We start from the raw sequence: 15,231 nt of genomic DNA, 5'->3' as shown, positions 1-15,231 counted from the left end.
TTATTATTATTATAATTATTATTATTATTATTATTATTATTATTATCAATATTGGTATAAAGTTATTGTTGTTTATAAATAAAAAATAAAGAAAAGATTTTAAAATGATAATAATAATACAGTTTTTTTTTTTATTTTTTAATTTTGAGAAACTCTTGTTTCATATAAATCCCCATAAAATTCAATACCAGATATTGATAAAAAGTTATGATTTGAAGAATTTCTTCCAGTTTGTAAAATTCTAAAATGTCTATATGCTTGAGTACAATTGGGTATTGGCCAAGAACAAGTACTAAAATTACCATTTAATGATGCATCATTACTATGTCTAACTAATACTGTCCAATTCTGTAAATATAAAAAAAAAAAATTATTGTTAGTTGGATTTGTTTATTTTAATTTTTTAAATAAAAAGTTTTTTTACTTACTTTACTATCCATGGAACCTTGCAAAGTCCAATTTCTTAAACAATCAGCTTTACTATTACCACCATGTCTAAGAGTGTAACAAGTTGGTACCATTGTTCTACTTGAACCTAAATTAACAGAAATCCAAGAGGCAGGTACATCCATTGACCAAAATTCAGAGCTCGTTCTATTGAAACAATCAATTACACTACCTTTTTCTTGTGAAGAACAAGCTACTCTAACTCTACCTCTTAGAGCAGGATTAGACCATTCTTCTTTACCTCCATTTGTACCAATATAATAAAATACACCGAATGTATCAAAATCAAAAGAATACTCTAAAGAGGTTGCATAAGCAGTTCTTGGTATTTTTCTCATCTGTGTTAATGAATTACCACCCTCTTCACAATCTTGAATATTTAAATTATTGATAGATTGATTATTTAAATTTAATGATGATGATGATGATGTTGTTATTATTGTTGTTGTAGTAGTGGTAGTTGTAGTTGATACAGATAATGAACTACCACTATTGCTACCACTATTACCACCACCACCACCACCACTACCAACATTACTGATACAAGATTCTTTTAAATCTTTTGAATCCTTTGTTGGATCTTTTAAATCTTTTTCTTTTGGACCTTCATGAATTTTTAATCTTTGCAATAAAGCCTCTGTAATTAAGAATGATGGAACCATTGATGTATCACCAAGTTCTTCAAGTTGTTGATATGAAAACAATGGGAATCTGACGACTTCAAATAAAGAACAAATATCTTTTTCCAATAAATTTGATCTATTATATTGAATATATTTTAAAACTGTCTTATAAACTATTGATTCATTTGAAACTGATAAATTATTTTGTTTCATTAATCTAATCATAATATTTAAAGGTAATGATAATAATTCCGGTATAGTATTAATTGTATTTGGGTCTAATGATTTTTCACTATCCTTTAAAATTTGATAATTAATTTGTTTATCTGTTGATGGTGTTATTAAAATTGGTATTGATGATGTATTTGTATTTGTTGATGTAGTAGTAGTCGTAGTAGTTGTAGTAGTTGTAGTTGTTGTAGTAGATAATTCATCATTATTATTTGAATTATTATTATCATCTACAGAATGTACAAATGATTCATCAGAATTTGATGTATGTTGAGTATCATTATTATTTGAATTATTATTATTATTATTATTTTCATCTACATTATAACTATTATTACGACTATGACCACTACCAAAGTTTGGTAAAATTAATTGATTACTATTATTATTATTATTATTATTATTTTGTTGTTGATTTAAATATAATTTATAAAATGAATTTGGTAATATAATTTGATTAAAATGTTTACAAATTACAGTAATACATTTTGAAACCAAATCTTCAGAATCAATATTGATTGCTTTATTTAACATTGATAAAGCATTCTCTTTTGTGATTGAACTTGTTAAATAAAATGTTGTAACTTTTTTTAAACCTCTAATTGAATATGTATTTGAAAGCCATAAAATTGGTAAAGCATTCTTTGGTGTAAGATTAACTTTACCCTCATACATATAAATTACAACCAATTCAAAAAATTCTAAAAATAAACCACCCTTTAATTCATAGGTATTATTACCAAGATAATTAAAATATCCATTATTATTATTACTTGTATTAATATTACTATTATTATTATTTGTTGATGTTGTTAATATATTATTATTATTATTATTATTATTATTATTATTATTATTATTATTATTATTATTATTATTATTATTATTATTATTATTGTTATTATTATTTTTATTATTTATTGGTGGAGAAGAGGAAGAAGGAGTATCATTTGAGTTATTATTTATTTCAATTGGTTCTTGTTGATCGAAATGATCAGAGAAAAATTGTGAAGAATGAGCTAAAATAACTTTATGAAGAAAATATTTTCTTTCATTTGCAATGATAGTTACATCACTAAAGTAGGATGATTTTAAGAATGTACCAAAACCATCTCTAAATATATTTGATTGATATAATAATGATCCTTGATGATTATCATGACTACTAATTACACCATTTATAGAATTTGAAGCATTTTCATTTTCATTATTATTATTTCTTGTTGGTGTCAAGTGTGATGATGATGATAGATTATTATTTTGAATTGTTTGAATCCTTTGGCCAACATAACTTTTAAAATCTAAATTATTATTTAATCTACTACTAAAATAGCCACCATTTAATGATGTATTATTATTATTATTATTAATATTATTATTAATATTATTATTATTAATATTAATATTGTTATGATTATTTGGTGAGGATCCTGATAAAATTTGACCACCATTACTAATACTAATATTTATACTACTTCCATTTTGATTATTATTGCTATTGCTATTATTATTAGTATTACTATTAGTACTATTACTTGTTGTATATGTTATTGGAAAGAATGAACTAGTACTAGGACTTGTACTAATAGTATAGTGATGATGGTTATTTGGTGGATATAATGAGTTTAAATCTTCATTATTATTATTATTATTATTATTATCAATAGTATGACTATTTAGATTATTTGGATAATTTATATTAATACTATTACTAATATTGAATGGTGTTGACATTTCTCAATTTAATGAGAGGTTTTAAAAAATAGAAAAAAAATAAAAGTATTAAAAAAAAAAAAATAAAAAAAAAAAAAAAAAGGAATTTAATTTTTTATTCCCAAAATTTTTTTTATTTTTTTTTTTTATTTTTTTTTTATTTTTTTTATTTCCAACCCCTATTACCACAATTTTTTTTTTCTTTTTTTTTTTTTTTTAAAACTATTTTTAGAATTTCATTTCAATTCTATTTATATTATCCGATTCTCTTATTTCTAATTTTACAAAATCTTTTTGAACTTTAGTTTTAATTTTTATTTTAACTTTATTTTATTATATTTATTAATTAATATTTAATAATATTTAATAGAATAAAAAAATTCAAAACAAGCCAAACTATTTTTTTTTTTATTATAATTTAGTGAAATAGTCATAATACAAATTATAATAATAATTATTTGACCAAATTAAAATATTTAATTAAAATTGGTAGACAAAAAGAAAGGAAAATAAATTAAAAATAAATTCCATTGAATATAATATTCATTTATTTTTTTAATTTAATTTAAACCACTTATTGGAATTATAAAACTAATAAGGGTACTGGTATTATTTTAATTATTGTCATCAGGAGTTTTTAATTTTGGATATTAAAATGGAAATTAAAAAAATATACATAAAAAAAATAATAATAATAATAACACTGATAATTGAAAAAAAGGAATGATTAAAAAAAAAAAAAATAATCACCAAACCTCGTTTCTCTAATTACTAATTTTCTATTTTATTGAAACTCTATTTTTTTGGAAGGAATTTTAAAGAAATTGAATTAACACAATGTCTTTGATCAATTGGTGTATTAAATTTCTCTCCCTAAAATAATAATAATAATAATAATAATAAATGTAAATATATTGGACATATTTAATATTTTTTTTTTTAAAAAAAAAAAAAACAATAAATAAAATAAAAATCACATACCTTAAATACATGACCCATATGGGAACCCTATATAATTGATTATAAAATTTATATAAAATATTAATAAAGATGTATTTTTTTTTCTTTTTTTTTTCTTTTTTTTTTACTTACACATTTTGCACAACAAATTTCAGTTCTTGGTCTACCAGGAAGTGATGGATCTTCATGAAGTACTAAAGCACCTGGAATAGAATCATAAAAAGATGGCCATCCACAACCTGAGGAAAATTTATGTTCAGATTTGAATAATGGAGTATCACAAGCAGCACAATTATAAACACCTTTTTCATAGTTTTTATTATATTCACCACTATCTGGTCTTTCTGTACCTTTTTCTCTCAATACTTTAAATTGAGCTGGTGTAAGTTTAACTCTCCATTCATCTTCTGATAAATTCATTTTATTATTACAATAATGTCTTTTATTATTATTATTATTATTATTGTTGTTGTTGTTTAAATTAATACAAATATTATTATTATTATTACTAATATAAATATTATTTATTGGAAATAGTAATCGATTATTGAAGCTCCTTTGAAATGTTGTGGTTTTTAAATTAAATAAAAATCTTTTCATTTTTTTTTTTTTTTTTTTTATTTTAAAAAAAAAAAAAAAAAAAAAAAAAAAAATTATTTACATTTTTTTTTTTTATAATGTTCTTTTCGACATTCCACACAAACCTAAAAATAATAAATTAAAAAAAAATATAAACTTTATTAATTATTCAACCAAACACACAATTGTGTAAATTAAAATTTTATCTTAATAATAATAAAAAAAAAAAAAAAAAAAATTCGAAAACCTTTAGCTGAAGAAGACAAAATAACAGTTCTATGAACAAAAAAAAAAAAAAAATTAAAAAATTAAAATTTTATCATTAATATAAATCAATTAATATTAATGGCACCAAAAATCTAAAAATAGAAATTGAACTGTTAAAAAAATAAAAATATAATTAATAAACCATTTTAATTCAAAAAAAATATTTTTTTTTTTTTTGAAATAAGTTTTTAGCAATATTCCCATTAGTTATTACCAAATTCAGATTCTTTTATTTATTGTCAATTTGTTTTATTTCTTTTTTTTTTGTTTCAATTTTTTTCCCAAATCTGAGATTTCAATATTTTTTTTTTTTTTTTTTTTTTTTTTTTTATTTCATTTAAATATTTTTTTTTATTTTTATTTCATTTCAATTTTTTTTTTTTTTTCTTTTTTTTAATTGGTTAGGGATATGAGCAAAAGAACAAACAATAAAAAACGAAAGCATAGTGAATATGAAAAAGAATTAGAGCCAGAAAATCAAGATGAAAATCAAGATGAGGAATTTTTAGAAGATAAAAATAAAGATAAAAATCAAAATAAAAATAAAGATAAAAATAAAAATAAAGATATGAATAAAAATAAAAACAAAGATATGAATAAAAATAACAATAAAAATAACAATAAAAAAAAAAAAGAAAATGGAAATGAAAATGTTCTTAATTCTCAATTTTATAAAAATATTAAAGAGAATCGTCAAATTACAGATATTTTTAAAACTTTAGTTGAATGTATAAATGAAAAAATGTTAGTGATAATTTTATTTTATTTTTTTTTTTTTTTTTATATTTAATATATTAATATTTTGATGGTTAATTATTTATATCCTTTTTTTTTTTTGAATTTATAGTGAATCATTAGAAGATGAAGAAAACAATAATCAAGATAATGAAAATTTTATTTATATATGCGAAAAGTTAAGAGAACAATTTATAAAAATTTATGAAAAAGAAATAATAGAGTATAAGTTATTTAGAGAAATACAGGCATTAACCATAGTGAAAGAAAGAGAACTTTATGATATTTTAAAAGAATGTGATAAAAGATTGGCCCTGTTTAGGGACCATCAATCAAATTGTTTAAAAGCTAAATGTGATGTTGAATCTCAAATGCTTTCAATTGAGAGAAAAGAAGAATTAAATGAATATCTTTATTATGATAATGATTCAATACCTGAAAACTCAAATTCTACAACAACAACAACAAAAAAATCAAAAAAGAAAACTAAAGCATCATTTTTAACATTGGTAGGCAAAGCTAATTTTAATACAAATTTTCCAAGTAATTTTGATAGATTATTTAGTATTTCATGTGAAAGGGATTAATTTAAAATAAAAGTTAACCAAAATTGGTTCATAAAAACTAATTTTATTTTATTTTGTTTTTCTATTTTATTATTAACTTTTATTATTACTTTTTTTTATTTTATTAATTATGACGATGATGATGAGATGATGATGATGATGATGAAGAATGATTATGATGAATATCATTATGGATATGATGATTGATTAATGGTACATCGTTACCTTGTTGTTGATTATTATTATTATATAGTAAAGGTATGAATTCTATAATACACTTATGAATATTATGATCTTTGTTTAAATATTTTGAAATTGATTTTTTAATTCTTTCAGTATCCAAAGTGGAATTGGAGGAAGCAGTTTCATTCAATTGAATCTTTAATGTTGCAATATTCATATCATCATAATGTGACCAAAAATGATAACTAATGATATTGTGTACACCATCGATTGAGAGAATGAATTGATTGATTTGATAGAGACTTGATTGGATTGGTTCTGGTGTACATTGTAATAAGGTTTTCGCTGTATTTGCAATCAATGGTAATACTGACAAGAAAATAAGAATACTAATTAACAATGAACAAATTGGATCTGCCAATGTATAACCCCAAATTTGAATGATCAACGATGATACAATAACACCAACACTACCTAATGTATCTGCTAAAAGATGTAAAAATACACCATCAATGTTTACACTTCTCTTCTTTTTCTTTTCTTCTCCTAAAATTGGTGTTACTTGTTGATGATCACCATGACCACCATGACTATGACCATGATGTTTCTCTTTCTTTTCACCACCACCATGTGAATGACCACCGCCACCACCATGTGAATGACCATGATCACCATGGAATGAGAAAATACCAATTAAATTTATAATAAACCCTAAAACTGAAACCAATAATAATTTATCTGTATTAATTTCTGGTGGTTCTAATAATCTATAAGGTATAATAAAAAAAAAAAAAAAAAAAAAAAAAAAAAAATATTATTGTTAATAAAATTTTGAAAAATGAATGATATTTTTTTTTTAAAAAAAGAATTTACCTTTCAACAGATTCCATTAAAATTGTAACAGCAATGAAAATTAAAAATATACCATTTACAAAACCAGATAAAACTTGAAATCTACCATAACCATAAGAATATTTATCATTCTGTTTCCATTGAGAGATAACTTCAGCTACCAATGCAATGAAAAGTGCAGTGGCATCAAAAAACATATGACATGCATCTGTGATTAAACCTAAACTATTAGTCCAAATACCATATGCCATCTCTACAAACATAAACATTAAATTAATCACTAAAAATGTGAATATTCTACGTGAGGTTGGTTTATCAACAATTTGTCTTAGTACATCTTTTAAAATTTCAAAATAATAAATTGCATTACCACTTCCATTACCATTAATAATACTACCACCACCACCACCACCACTACTATTATATGTTTTAATACTTGAATTACCACCATCCATATTATTTGAAAATGTCATTGGTTGAATATCATTTGATTTTGAATATAATATATGAATCGCTTTTTTTAAAAAAAAAAAATAAATTAAAATTAGTATCTTATATAATATTTATTAATAATAATAATAATAATAATAATAATAATAATAATAATAATAATAATAATAATAATAATAATAATAATAATAATAATAATAATAATAATAATAATAATAAAATAATATCTTACCATTAATTATAAAAATAAAACTTAAAATTAAAATTGGATGGAAAAAATCTTTAAAACCAATGAATAAAGCAGCTAATAAACCAAATATTACTGAAGATGTTAAACTAACTTTTGAGAGTACATTAAATGTTAATTCTTTTTCTGAAACATCATCAATGAATTGATTCAAAGAGTAGAGAATAAAAGTAATGATTGCGATTACAAATAATTGAGAATATGATACTTGATTAATGCTATCACTACCACTGCTACCACTACTAAATCCTTCAAATAATTTAAATACAAATAATATAATAGTTGATACACATGAACCTAGTGATGATAATTTATTCTTACCACCACTACTACCACTATTCCAACTTCTAACGATTGTTTTCTTCCATAATACTAATACATTATGTACTATTAAACTAAATAATCCGATCATAAATACTTGTGATGATGTATATCCTAAAATATCCAATCTATTACTAATTCCAAATAACGGTATTAAAAAGTATCCAATCATTAACATTATTGATCCTCTTGACTATTATTTATTTAAATAATTAAATGAAATAAAATATATTAATATATTTTACTAAAATATATATAATTTATATATATTTCTAAAAATAATCATACCATATCAGTTGCAAGGAAATTACCTTGTAATAAACTATTAAATATTAATGGATATGTTGAAAATGTATAATCTGATGCTAAAATTGATCTATTAATTATTCATTATTTATTATTATTAGTATATTTTATTATATAAAGTAAAAAATGGATATTATTATTATAATAATAATAATAATAATAATAATAATAATAATAATAATAATAATAATAATAATAATAATAATAATAATAATAATAATAATAATAATAATAATAATAATAATAATAATAATAATAATTACCCAATTGGACCAATAAATTTAATTGAAGAATTCCAAGTTATTATAATTAAAAGATTAAAGATTGAATGATATATTATCTTTTTGATTTGTGATGGTCTTAATGATGATAATAGATTCCATGGTTTTTCAACTACTACACTAAAGATTGCTGAAAAAAGACACATATAAAAGGATGCTGATATAATTGAAATTGATGATTGTAAAAAGTATAACAATATAATACATGACCATGCTCTAATACCTTTACTAAAAAATAACATCATTATTATCCTCTTTGAAATACTATCCTTATTAAACCCTTTAGAGAATTTAAATCCTCCTCCTCCACCACCACTTCTACCATTATTATAGATTGAATCATCCAAACTACCCGCCATATTCCTTCTACTACTTCTACTACTACTACTACTACTATTTATTTGCGATTATGTTGATTGTTGATTGTTATTGTTATATTATTAATTGTGTTTTTAATTAATAATAACAAAACAATTATTTAACAACTATAATTTTGCAACGCCTGTTTATTTAAAAATTTTGCTGGGTGTGTGAGTGTGTTAAATGAGAATGATAAAAAAAAAAAAAAAAATATTAAAAAAAAACCAAAAAAAAAATTTTTAAATAAAAAAAAAAAAAAATTTTAAATAAAAAATTTTGATTGTGGACAACCCTCCCCTCCCCTTTTCCCAAAAAAAAATTAAAAAAAAAAAGGTTAAATTAAATTAAATTAAATTAAATTAATTAAATTTAAATTAAATAATTTTTTTTTTTAATCATCCCATTTGGTTTTTTTTTTTTTTTTTTTTTTTTTTTTTTTTTTTTTTTTCAAAATATCAATGAATCATAACGAAGAAGACATAAAGAATATCAAAATTACCTCAAAGAGAATATTAAAAACAGTATTAAATGCAAAAGTAGGTGCAAATAAGATTCAACTCAAAAGGGGAATAACAGAGTTATCAAGAGGCACTGAATCAATTTTAAATTTAGAAAATCAAAAACTCTCAATTTTAGGTCAATTACAAATTGAATCAAAAAAATTAAAATATTTAAAATCTGCTAATAATCAAGAAGAAATAGAAGCAGAAGTAGAAGAACAGGAAGAAGTAGAAGAAGAAGAAGAATTATATGAAGAAGTAGAAGTAGAATCAGAGCAAATCAAGGTTGATTATGATAAAGATGAAAATTATGAAAATGAATTAAAGAGAATTGATGATATAAATGATGAATTAAGACTTCAAGTTTTACAATTATCTGAAATAAAATCAGAACAACAATTAACTTTCAATAGAATAATTCAAAGTGAAGTAATTAATTTTATATCAAATCAAGAACTATTTGAAGATAATGAAAATGAAAAATTATTTCAATTGATTAAATGTAGAGATAGATTGGTTTTAAGGTGTTTAGAACTAATTTCACAAATTAAAAGAACAGATATTAATATTTTTAATATAGAAAGGAAAAGAAATGATCAATTCGTTGAAAATAGATTTTTAGCTGATTATTATTTTGATACATGTGGTGGTGGTGGTTCAAGGTAACTAACTAACCTATTAATTAATTAAATATTCATTTATTTTTTTGTATTATTATTATTATTTTTATTAATTTTAATACTATTATTATTATTATTATTATTATTATTATTATTATTATTATTATTATTATTATTATTATTATTATTATTATTATTATTTTTTTTTTTATAGAGTATTAGGTGGAAATGAATTCCAGTATTTAAAAAATGTGGAAGAAAGTACTGCAAAAATAATAGAGGCTTTAATTTATAGATCAAAAATTAATTGGTGTTATAATGAAAATTTTAAAAAATTCTTTAACAAAAAATACGACTCTGAAAAAAATAAAGAACAAACATTCATATTACTTCAGGGAAATAAAAATAAAAAATAAATGCAAGAGTAGTAAATTAATTTGTTCACTTTTTTTTAAAAATGAAAAAAAAAAAAAAAAAAAAAAAAAAAAAAAAAAAAATTGGAAAAAATTCCAAAAATATGGATAATAATTATTTAAAAATCTGGATAATTATTATTTTATTTTTTTTACAAGTTATTATAAAAATTTTATAATTAAATAAATTAAAAATATTTGACCATATCTTGTCCACCACCATTGTTTGCTTTGAAATCAAACAAACCACTTGATGCACCTGATGTATATGTAGTTGAAGTTGTTGAGCCATGAGTTGTTGAGCCATGAGTTGATGGTCCTGTTGAGCCATGAGTTGATGCTGCATGTGTTGAAGCACTTGGTGCAACACATTTATTCCAATTTTTACAATCTCCTGATGCATAAGTTGTCCATGCTTTGAACTATAGTAAATAATAATAATAATAAATATTAATAAATATTAATTATAATATTTTAACTTTTTTTTTAATTTCCATCTTTTTTTTTTTTAACACTTACACCTTGAGAATTTAAAATTGATTTAGCACATTCAGTATTAATAGTTGGATTTAATAAATCACTTGGAGTTGTACAAGTTTTACATAATTCACCACAATGTTCTGGGAGAATTTGGAATAAACCTGCAGCTTTTGATGTTGGGTTAATGGCTTGAGTATTATATGTTGATTCATAATATGAAATACAAAGCTTTATATTTTTTTATATTTTTATATTTTTATATTTTTATATTTTTTATTTTTTATTTTTATATTTCAATATTCCAAAAATAGATTTTTTTTTTTTTTTTCGTTTTTATAAAAAATTAATGTTAAAACCTTTTGATTATTGTTATTGTTATTGTTATTATTACTATTATTAAATAAATTGATGATATACCATAGTGGTTAGAGTTGGACCTCTGAAATAACCTTCGGCCAATGATTGCATTTGACTACATGTGTAAGTATCACCTTTAACTAAGGCAATAATTGCAACTAAAAAACCAATAGATTTTGAAAGAGTTTTGAACATTGTAAAAATAAATGTTAAAAAAATAATAACAAAAGAAAATTAAAAAAAAAAAAAAAAAAAAAATAGTTTAAAACTTGATTTTGTTTAGAAAAAAAAAATAAAAATAAAAAAAATTTTAAGCATGGTTTCGAAAAAAATAAAATGACGACCAAAGATTTTCCTTCAAAGTTTCTTTTTGTTTTTTTTATTTTTTTTTTAAATTTTTTATTTTTTTTTTCCTGGTCTAGATTTTTTTTTAAAATCATAAACTTTGAATTTGGTCAAGCCCGAAATTATTTTTTTCATTTTTAAGAAATCATATTTTTATTTGGTTAAAACCAAAAAAAATATAAAAAGTCAAAAATACCCAGGCAGATATCTGTGAAAAAATATTCATATTTTATTTTATTTTTTAATCAACTTTTCTTTGGGTGAATTAATTTCGGGTGAATGACAAATAATTAAAAAAAAATAAAAAAAATAAAAAAAATTCAAAATATTGTTACTTTTTTTTTTTTATTTAAAATCATTTCGTGTATTTTTTAATGCTCTATTTTTTTTATACTATTTTAATTTTAGTGTGAAAAAAAAAAAAAATGAAATATTTTTTTTTTTTTTTTTTTTGTGTCAGATTTGAATGTTTTCATCAATGTTTTATTTTTTAAATGGAAAAACATAACTTTTTTTTTTTTTTTTTTTTTAATAATCATAATCAGAATAATATATTAATATATTTATCAATCCAAATAAAAAAATAAAAAAAAAAAAAGGTTCCCAAAAAATCGGTCAACAAAAAAAAAAAAAAACTTTTGTTAAAAAAAAAAAAAAACAAAAACAGAAATGGAAGAAGATTTTGATTCTAAACGATGCGGTGTGTTTTTTTTTTTTTTTTTTTTTTTTTTTTAAAATAAATTTTAATTTTTATAAAATTTTTTTTTTATTTTAATTTTTTTTAATTTAAATTTAATTTAATTTTTTTTTTTTTTTTTTTTTTTTTTAAAAAAAACATTTTAAAACAGAAAAATAATTATTTTGAATTAATAGCACTAAAGAAAAAAAAAAAAAAAAAATGAATGGTCAATTGCTTGTAAGACAATTAAAAAGGTGTACAAATAGTTGTTATTGTGGGAACACTTCGAAACAATTGGCAGCAAATTTCAGTTCAAACAATAGTAGTAATAATAATAACAATAATAATAATAATAATAATAATAATAGTAATGGAATTACAAACCTTTTTAAACAAATAAATATAAATAAAGAAAATGGTGGAATAAATTTTTCAAGTGCAGCACCAGCAATAAAATCATCATCATCATCATCAATATCACCTACAAAAATTATAACAACAAATATTTCATGTAGTAGTTGTAATAGCGCACAAGCGCCAAATCCACCACCACCACCTCCAACACTACTACAACCAGTACAACAACAAATAACTACCACTCAACAAAAGCCAGTTGTTAGTTTTTATAAAAGAAATTTACCATCACATTTGGTAGAGTTTTCTTCAGACGAAGGTAAAAAATTATTTAGAGAATCCTTAGCAAATGGTCATATGGAAGGTTATTTCTCTTTAGCTGAACAATTTGTATCTCAAAGTGATCCAGCTTGTAAGTTATTAGATAGATACTATTATTTTTAACACATATGTGTCATTGAAGAATTATTAACCCACATATATATATATATATATTTTATTATTATTTTTTTTTTTGAAATTAGTTTGTGGATTAGCAACATTAGCAATGGTATTAAATGCATTAAAGATTGATCCAAATAGATTATGGAAAGGACCATGGAGATGGTTTGCAGAGGATATGTTAGATTGTTGTATACCAATTGAATCGGTAAAGAAGAGAGGTATTACATTTACAGAGTTTTCATGTTTATCCAAATGTAATGGTGCAAATATTAAACCCTATAGAGGTGATGAGAGTGATATCAATCAATTTAGAAATAGTATTATAGAGGCTTCAAGTAAACAAGGTATTCATTTGGTAATGTCATATAGTAGAAAGGTTTTAGGTCAAACGGGGTCTGGTCATTATTCACCCATTGGTGGATACCATAAAGAAAGAGATTTAGCATTGGTTTTGGATGTTGCCAGATTTAAATATTCACCACATTGGGTACCGGTTGAAGTATTATGGGAATCAATGAAAGCATTGGATAATGAAACTAACAGACCAAGAGGTTACTATCTAATTAGTAAGAATCCATCTTATGAACCTTCATTTTGTAGAATAAAGAATACATTATCTTGGTCAAGTATTGCTGATCAATTCTTAAAGGGTTTCCCCACTTTATTGGCTGAAAATAATCCATCAACCTATGAAGATGTCATTGAAACACTATTTAAAACTTTACCACCTGAAACACCTTATGTGCTTTGTGCTTACTCTCATGAACTACATAAACAATTAATGATTGGTGATAAAGATCATCATTTCCTCTATAATGATCTTAATAGTGGTAATTTTAATTTAAATAATAGTAGTTGTTGTATTGATACTTGTGATGATATTTCTCATCAACATAATAGTAATAATAATAATAATAATAATAATAATAATAATAATAATAATAATAATAATAATAATAATAATAATGCAAATGTAAATAGTAATAATAATAATGAAGAAGAAAATAATAATAATAATAATGATAAATATAATAAATGGGAGAAATTTTTTGAACAAATTACAAATAATTCTTTAGCATTTAAAGTTATAAATAAATTAATTCAAGATGGAAGAATTAAATGGAAAGTAACACATCAACATAATCAACATGGAACTACACAAGAAATTTGTCATGATTATCCAACTCAATTGGCAACTTTTATGTTTTTGGCTTTCCCATCACATGTCTATAGTCGTTTATCGACAACTATTCGTGATAAATTGGCTGAAATTAGAAATTTAGATGGTTTAAATGCAAATGTAATCGCTGAAATAATGAAGGTACGTGAAGAAATGTTTTTGGTTGGTAGAAGTGCTTGTGAATGTTCTCCTGAAGATCCAATTGGTTGTGGTTCTCCAAAATCTTCCAATTAAGAAAAAAAAAAAAAAAAAAAAAAAAAAAAAAAGAAAAGAAAAAGGAAAAGGAAAACTGTTAAATATTATTTTTTTTTTTATTTTTTTTATTTGTTTTTTTTTATTTTAAAATTACTTAAAAGTAATAATAATAAACGATATCTATTGATTGAATCTATTTTTATTTACACTAAAAACTTTTTTTTTTATTTTTTATTTTTTTTTTTTTTTTATAAATAATTATTTAAAATAAAATTGATAAACTTCCTTTATATTGGATTCTTTACATCATTAGTTTTTAAGTTTATTCCAAATACCCAAGGGTTATTTCGGTATACTAGGGATCTTGATTATTTTGAAATTTCCATCTCGATAAAATTTTTTTTTTTTGATTTTAGATATTGTAGTTTTTAAAAATTTTTATTTAATGTATTTTTAAAATTTTTTTTTATTTTTTCTTTTTTTTTTATTTTAGATTTAAATTAATCCGAATGTAATGAAATAGCATTCAGATTTATTTTTTTT

General features: G+C 21.4%; 7 protein-coding genes across 7 annotated transcripts; 3 read left to right on the top strand and 4 right to left on the bottom strand.

Annotated features, from left to right (window-relative positions):
* Positions 1-138: 138 nt before the first annotated feature.
* Positions 139-3,035, bottom strand: DDB_G0291147 (hypothetical protein; the record flags this gene model as incomplete). The annotated part of the gene is made up of 2 exons (XM_630267.1): positions 139-348; positions 429-3,035. The coding sequence occupies 2 exons, from the start codon at positions 3,033-3,035 to the stop codon at positions 139-141; spliced, it is 2,817 nt and encodes a 938-aa protein (XP_635359.1).
* A 774-nt stretch (positions 3,036-3,809) lies between these two features.
* DDB_G0291145 (hypothetical protein) lies at positions 3,810-4,574 on the bottom strand (the record flags this gene model as incomplete). The annotated part of the gene is made up of 3 exons (XM_630266.1): positions 3,810-3,887; positions 3,996-4,022; positions 4,107-4,574. 3 exons carry the CDS (start codon positions 4,572-4,574, stop codon positions 3,810-3,812), a joined length of 573 nt encoding a protein of 190 aa, XP_635358.1.
* Positions 4,575-5,229: 655 nt separating this feature from the next.
* On the top strand, positions 5,230-6,142 carry DDB_G0291143 (hypothetical protein; the record flags this gene model as incomplete). The annotated part of the gene is made up of 2 exons (XM_630265.1): positions 5,230-5,564; positions 5,668-6,142. The coding sequence occupies 2 exons, from the start codon at positions 5,230-5,232 to the stop codon at positions 6,140-6,142; spliced, it is 810 nt and encodes a 269-aa protein (XP_635357.1).
* Positions 6,143-6,245: 103 nt separating this feature from the next.
* On the bottom strand, positions 6,246-9,120 carry DDB_G0291141 (cation diffusion facilitator family protein; the record flags this gene model as incomplete). The annotated part of the gene is made up of 5 exons (XM_630264.1): positions 6,246-7,071; positions 7,178-7,670; positions 7,839-8,367; positions 8,463-8,550; positions 8,744-9,120. The coding sequence occupies 5 exons, from the start codon at positions 9,118-9,120 to the stop codon at positions 6,246-6,248; spliced, it is 2,313 nt and encodes a 770-aa protein (XP_635356.1).
* A 459-nt stretch (positions 9,121-9,579) lies between these two features.
* On the top strand, positions 9,580-10,657 carry DDB_G0291139 (hypothetical protein; the record flags this gene model as incomplete). Its single annotated transcript, XM_630263.1, has 2 exons — positions 9,580-10,283; positions 10,456-10,657. 2 exons carry the CDS (start codon positions 9,580-9,582, stop codon positions 10,655-10,657), a joined length of 906 nt encoding a protein of 301 aa, XP_635355.1.
* A 185-nt stretch (positions 10,658-10,842) lies between these two features.
* On the bottom strand, positions 10,843-11,686 carry DDB_G0291137 (hypothetical protein; the record flags this gene model as incomplete). The annotated part of the gene is made up of 3 exons (XM_630262.1): positions 10,843-11,076; positions 11,174-11,362; positions 11,552-11,686. 3 exons carry the CDS (start codon positions 11,684-11,686, stop codon positions 10,843-10,845), a joined length of 558 nt encoding a protein of 185 aa, XP_635354.1.
* Positions 11,687-12,734: 1,048 nt separating this feature from the next.
* DDB_G0291187 (hypothetical protein) lies at positions 12,735-14,727 on the top strand (the record flags this gene model as incomplete). The annotated part of the gene is made up of 2 exons (XM_630261.1): positions 12,735-13,281; positions 13,394-14,727. 2 exons carry the CDS (start codon positions 12,735-12,737, stop codon positions 14,725-14,727), a joined length of 1,881 nt encoding a protein of 626 aa, XP_635353.1.
* Positions 14,728-15,231: the final 504 nt, after the last annotated feature.

The sequence above is a fragment of the Dictyostelium discoideum genome (genome assembly GCF_000004695.1).
Source record: "Dictyostelium discoideum AX4 chromosome 5 chromosome, whole genome shotgun sequence".
Classification (NCBI taxonomy): Eukaryota; Evosea; class Eumycetozoa; order Dictyosteliales; family Dictyosteliaceae; genus Dictyostelium; species Dictyostelium discoideum.
The sequence above is the reverse complement of the archived record's forward strand: the minus strand, read 5'-3'. Positions and strand labels throughout refer to the sequence as shown.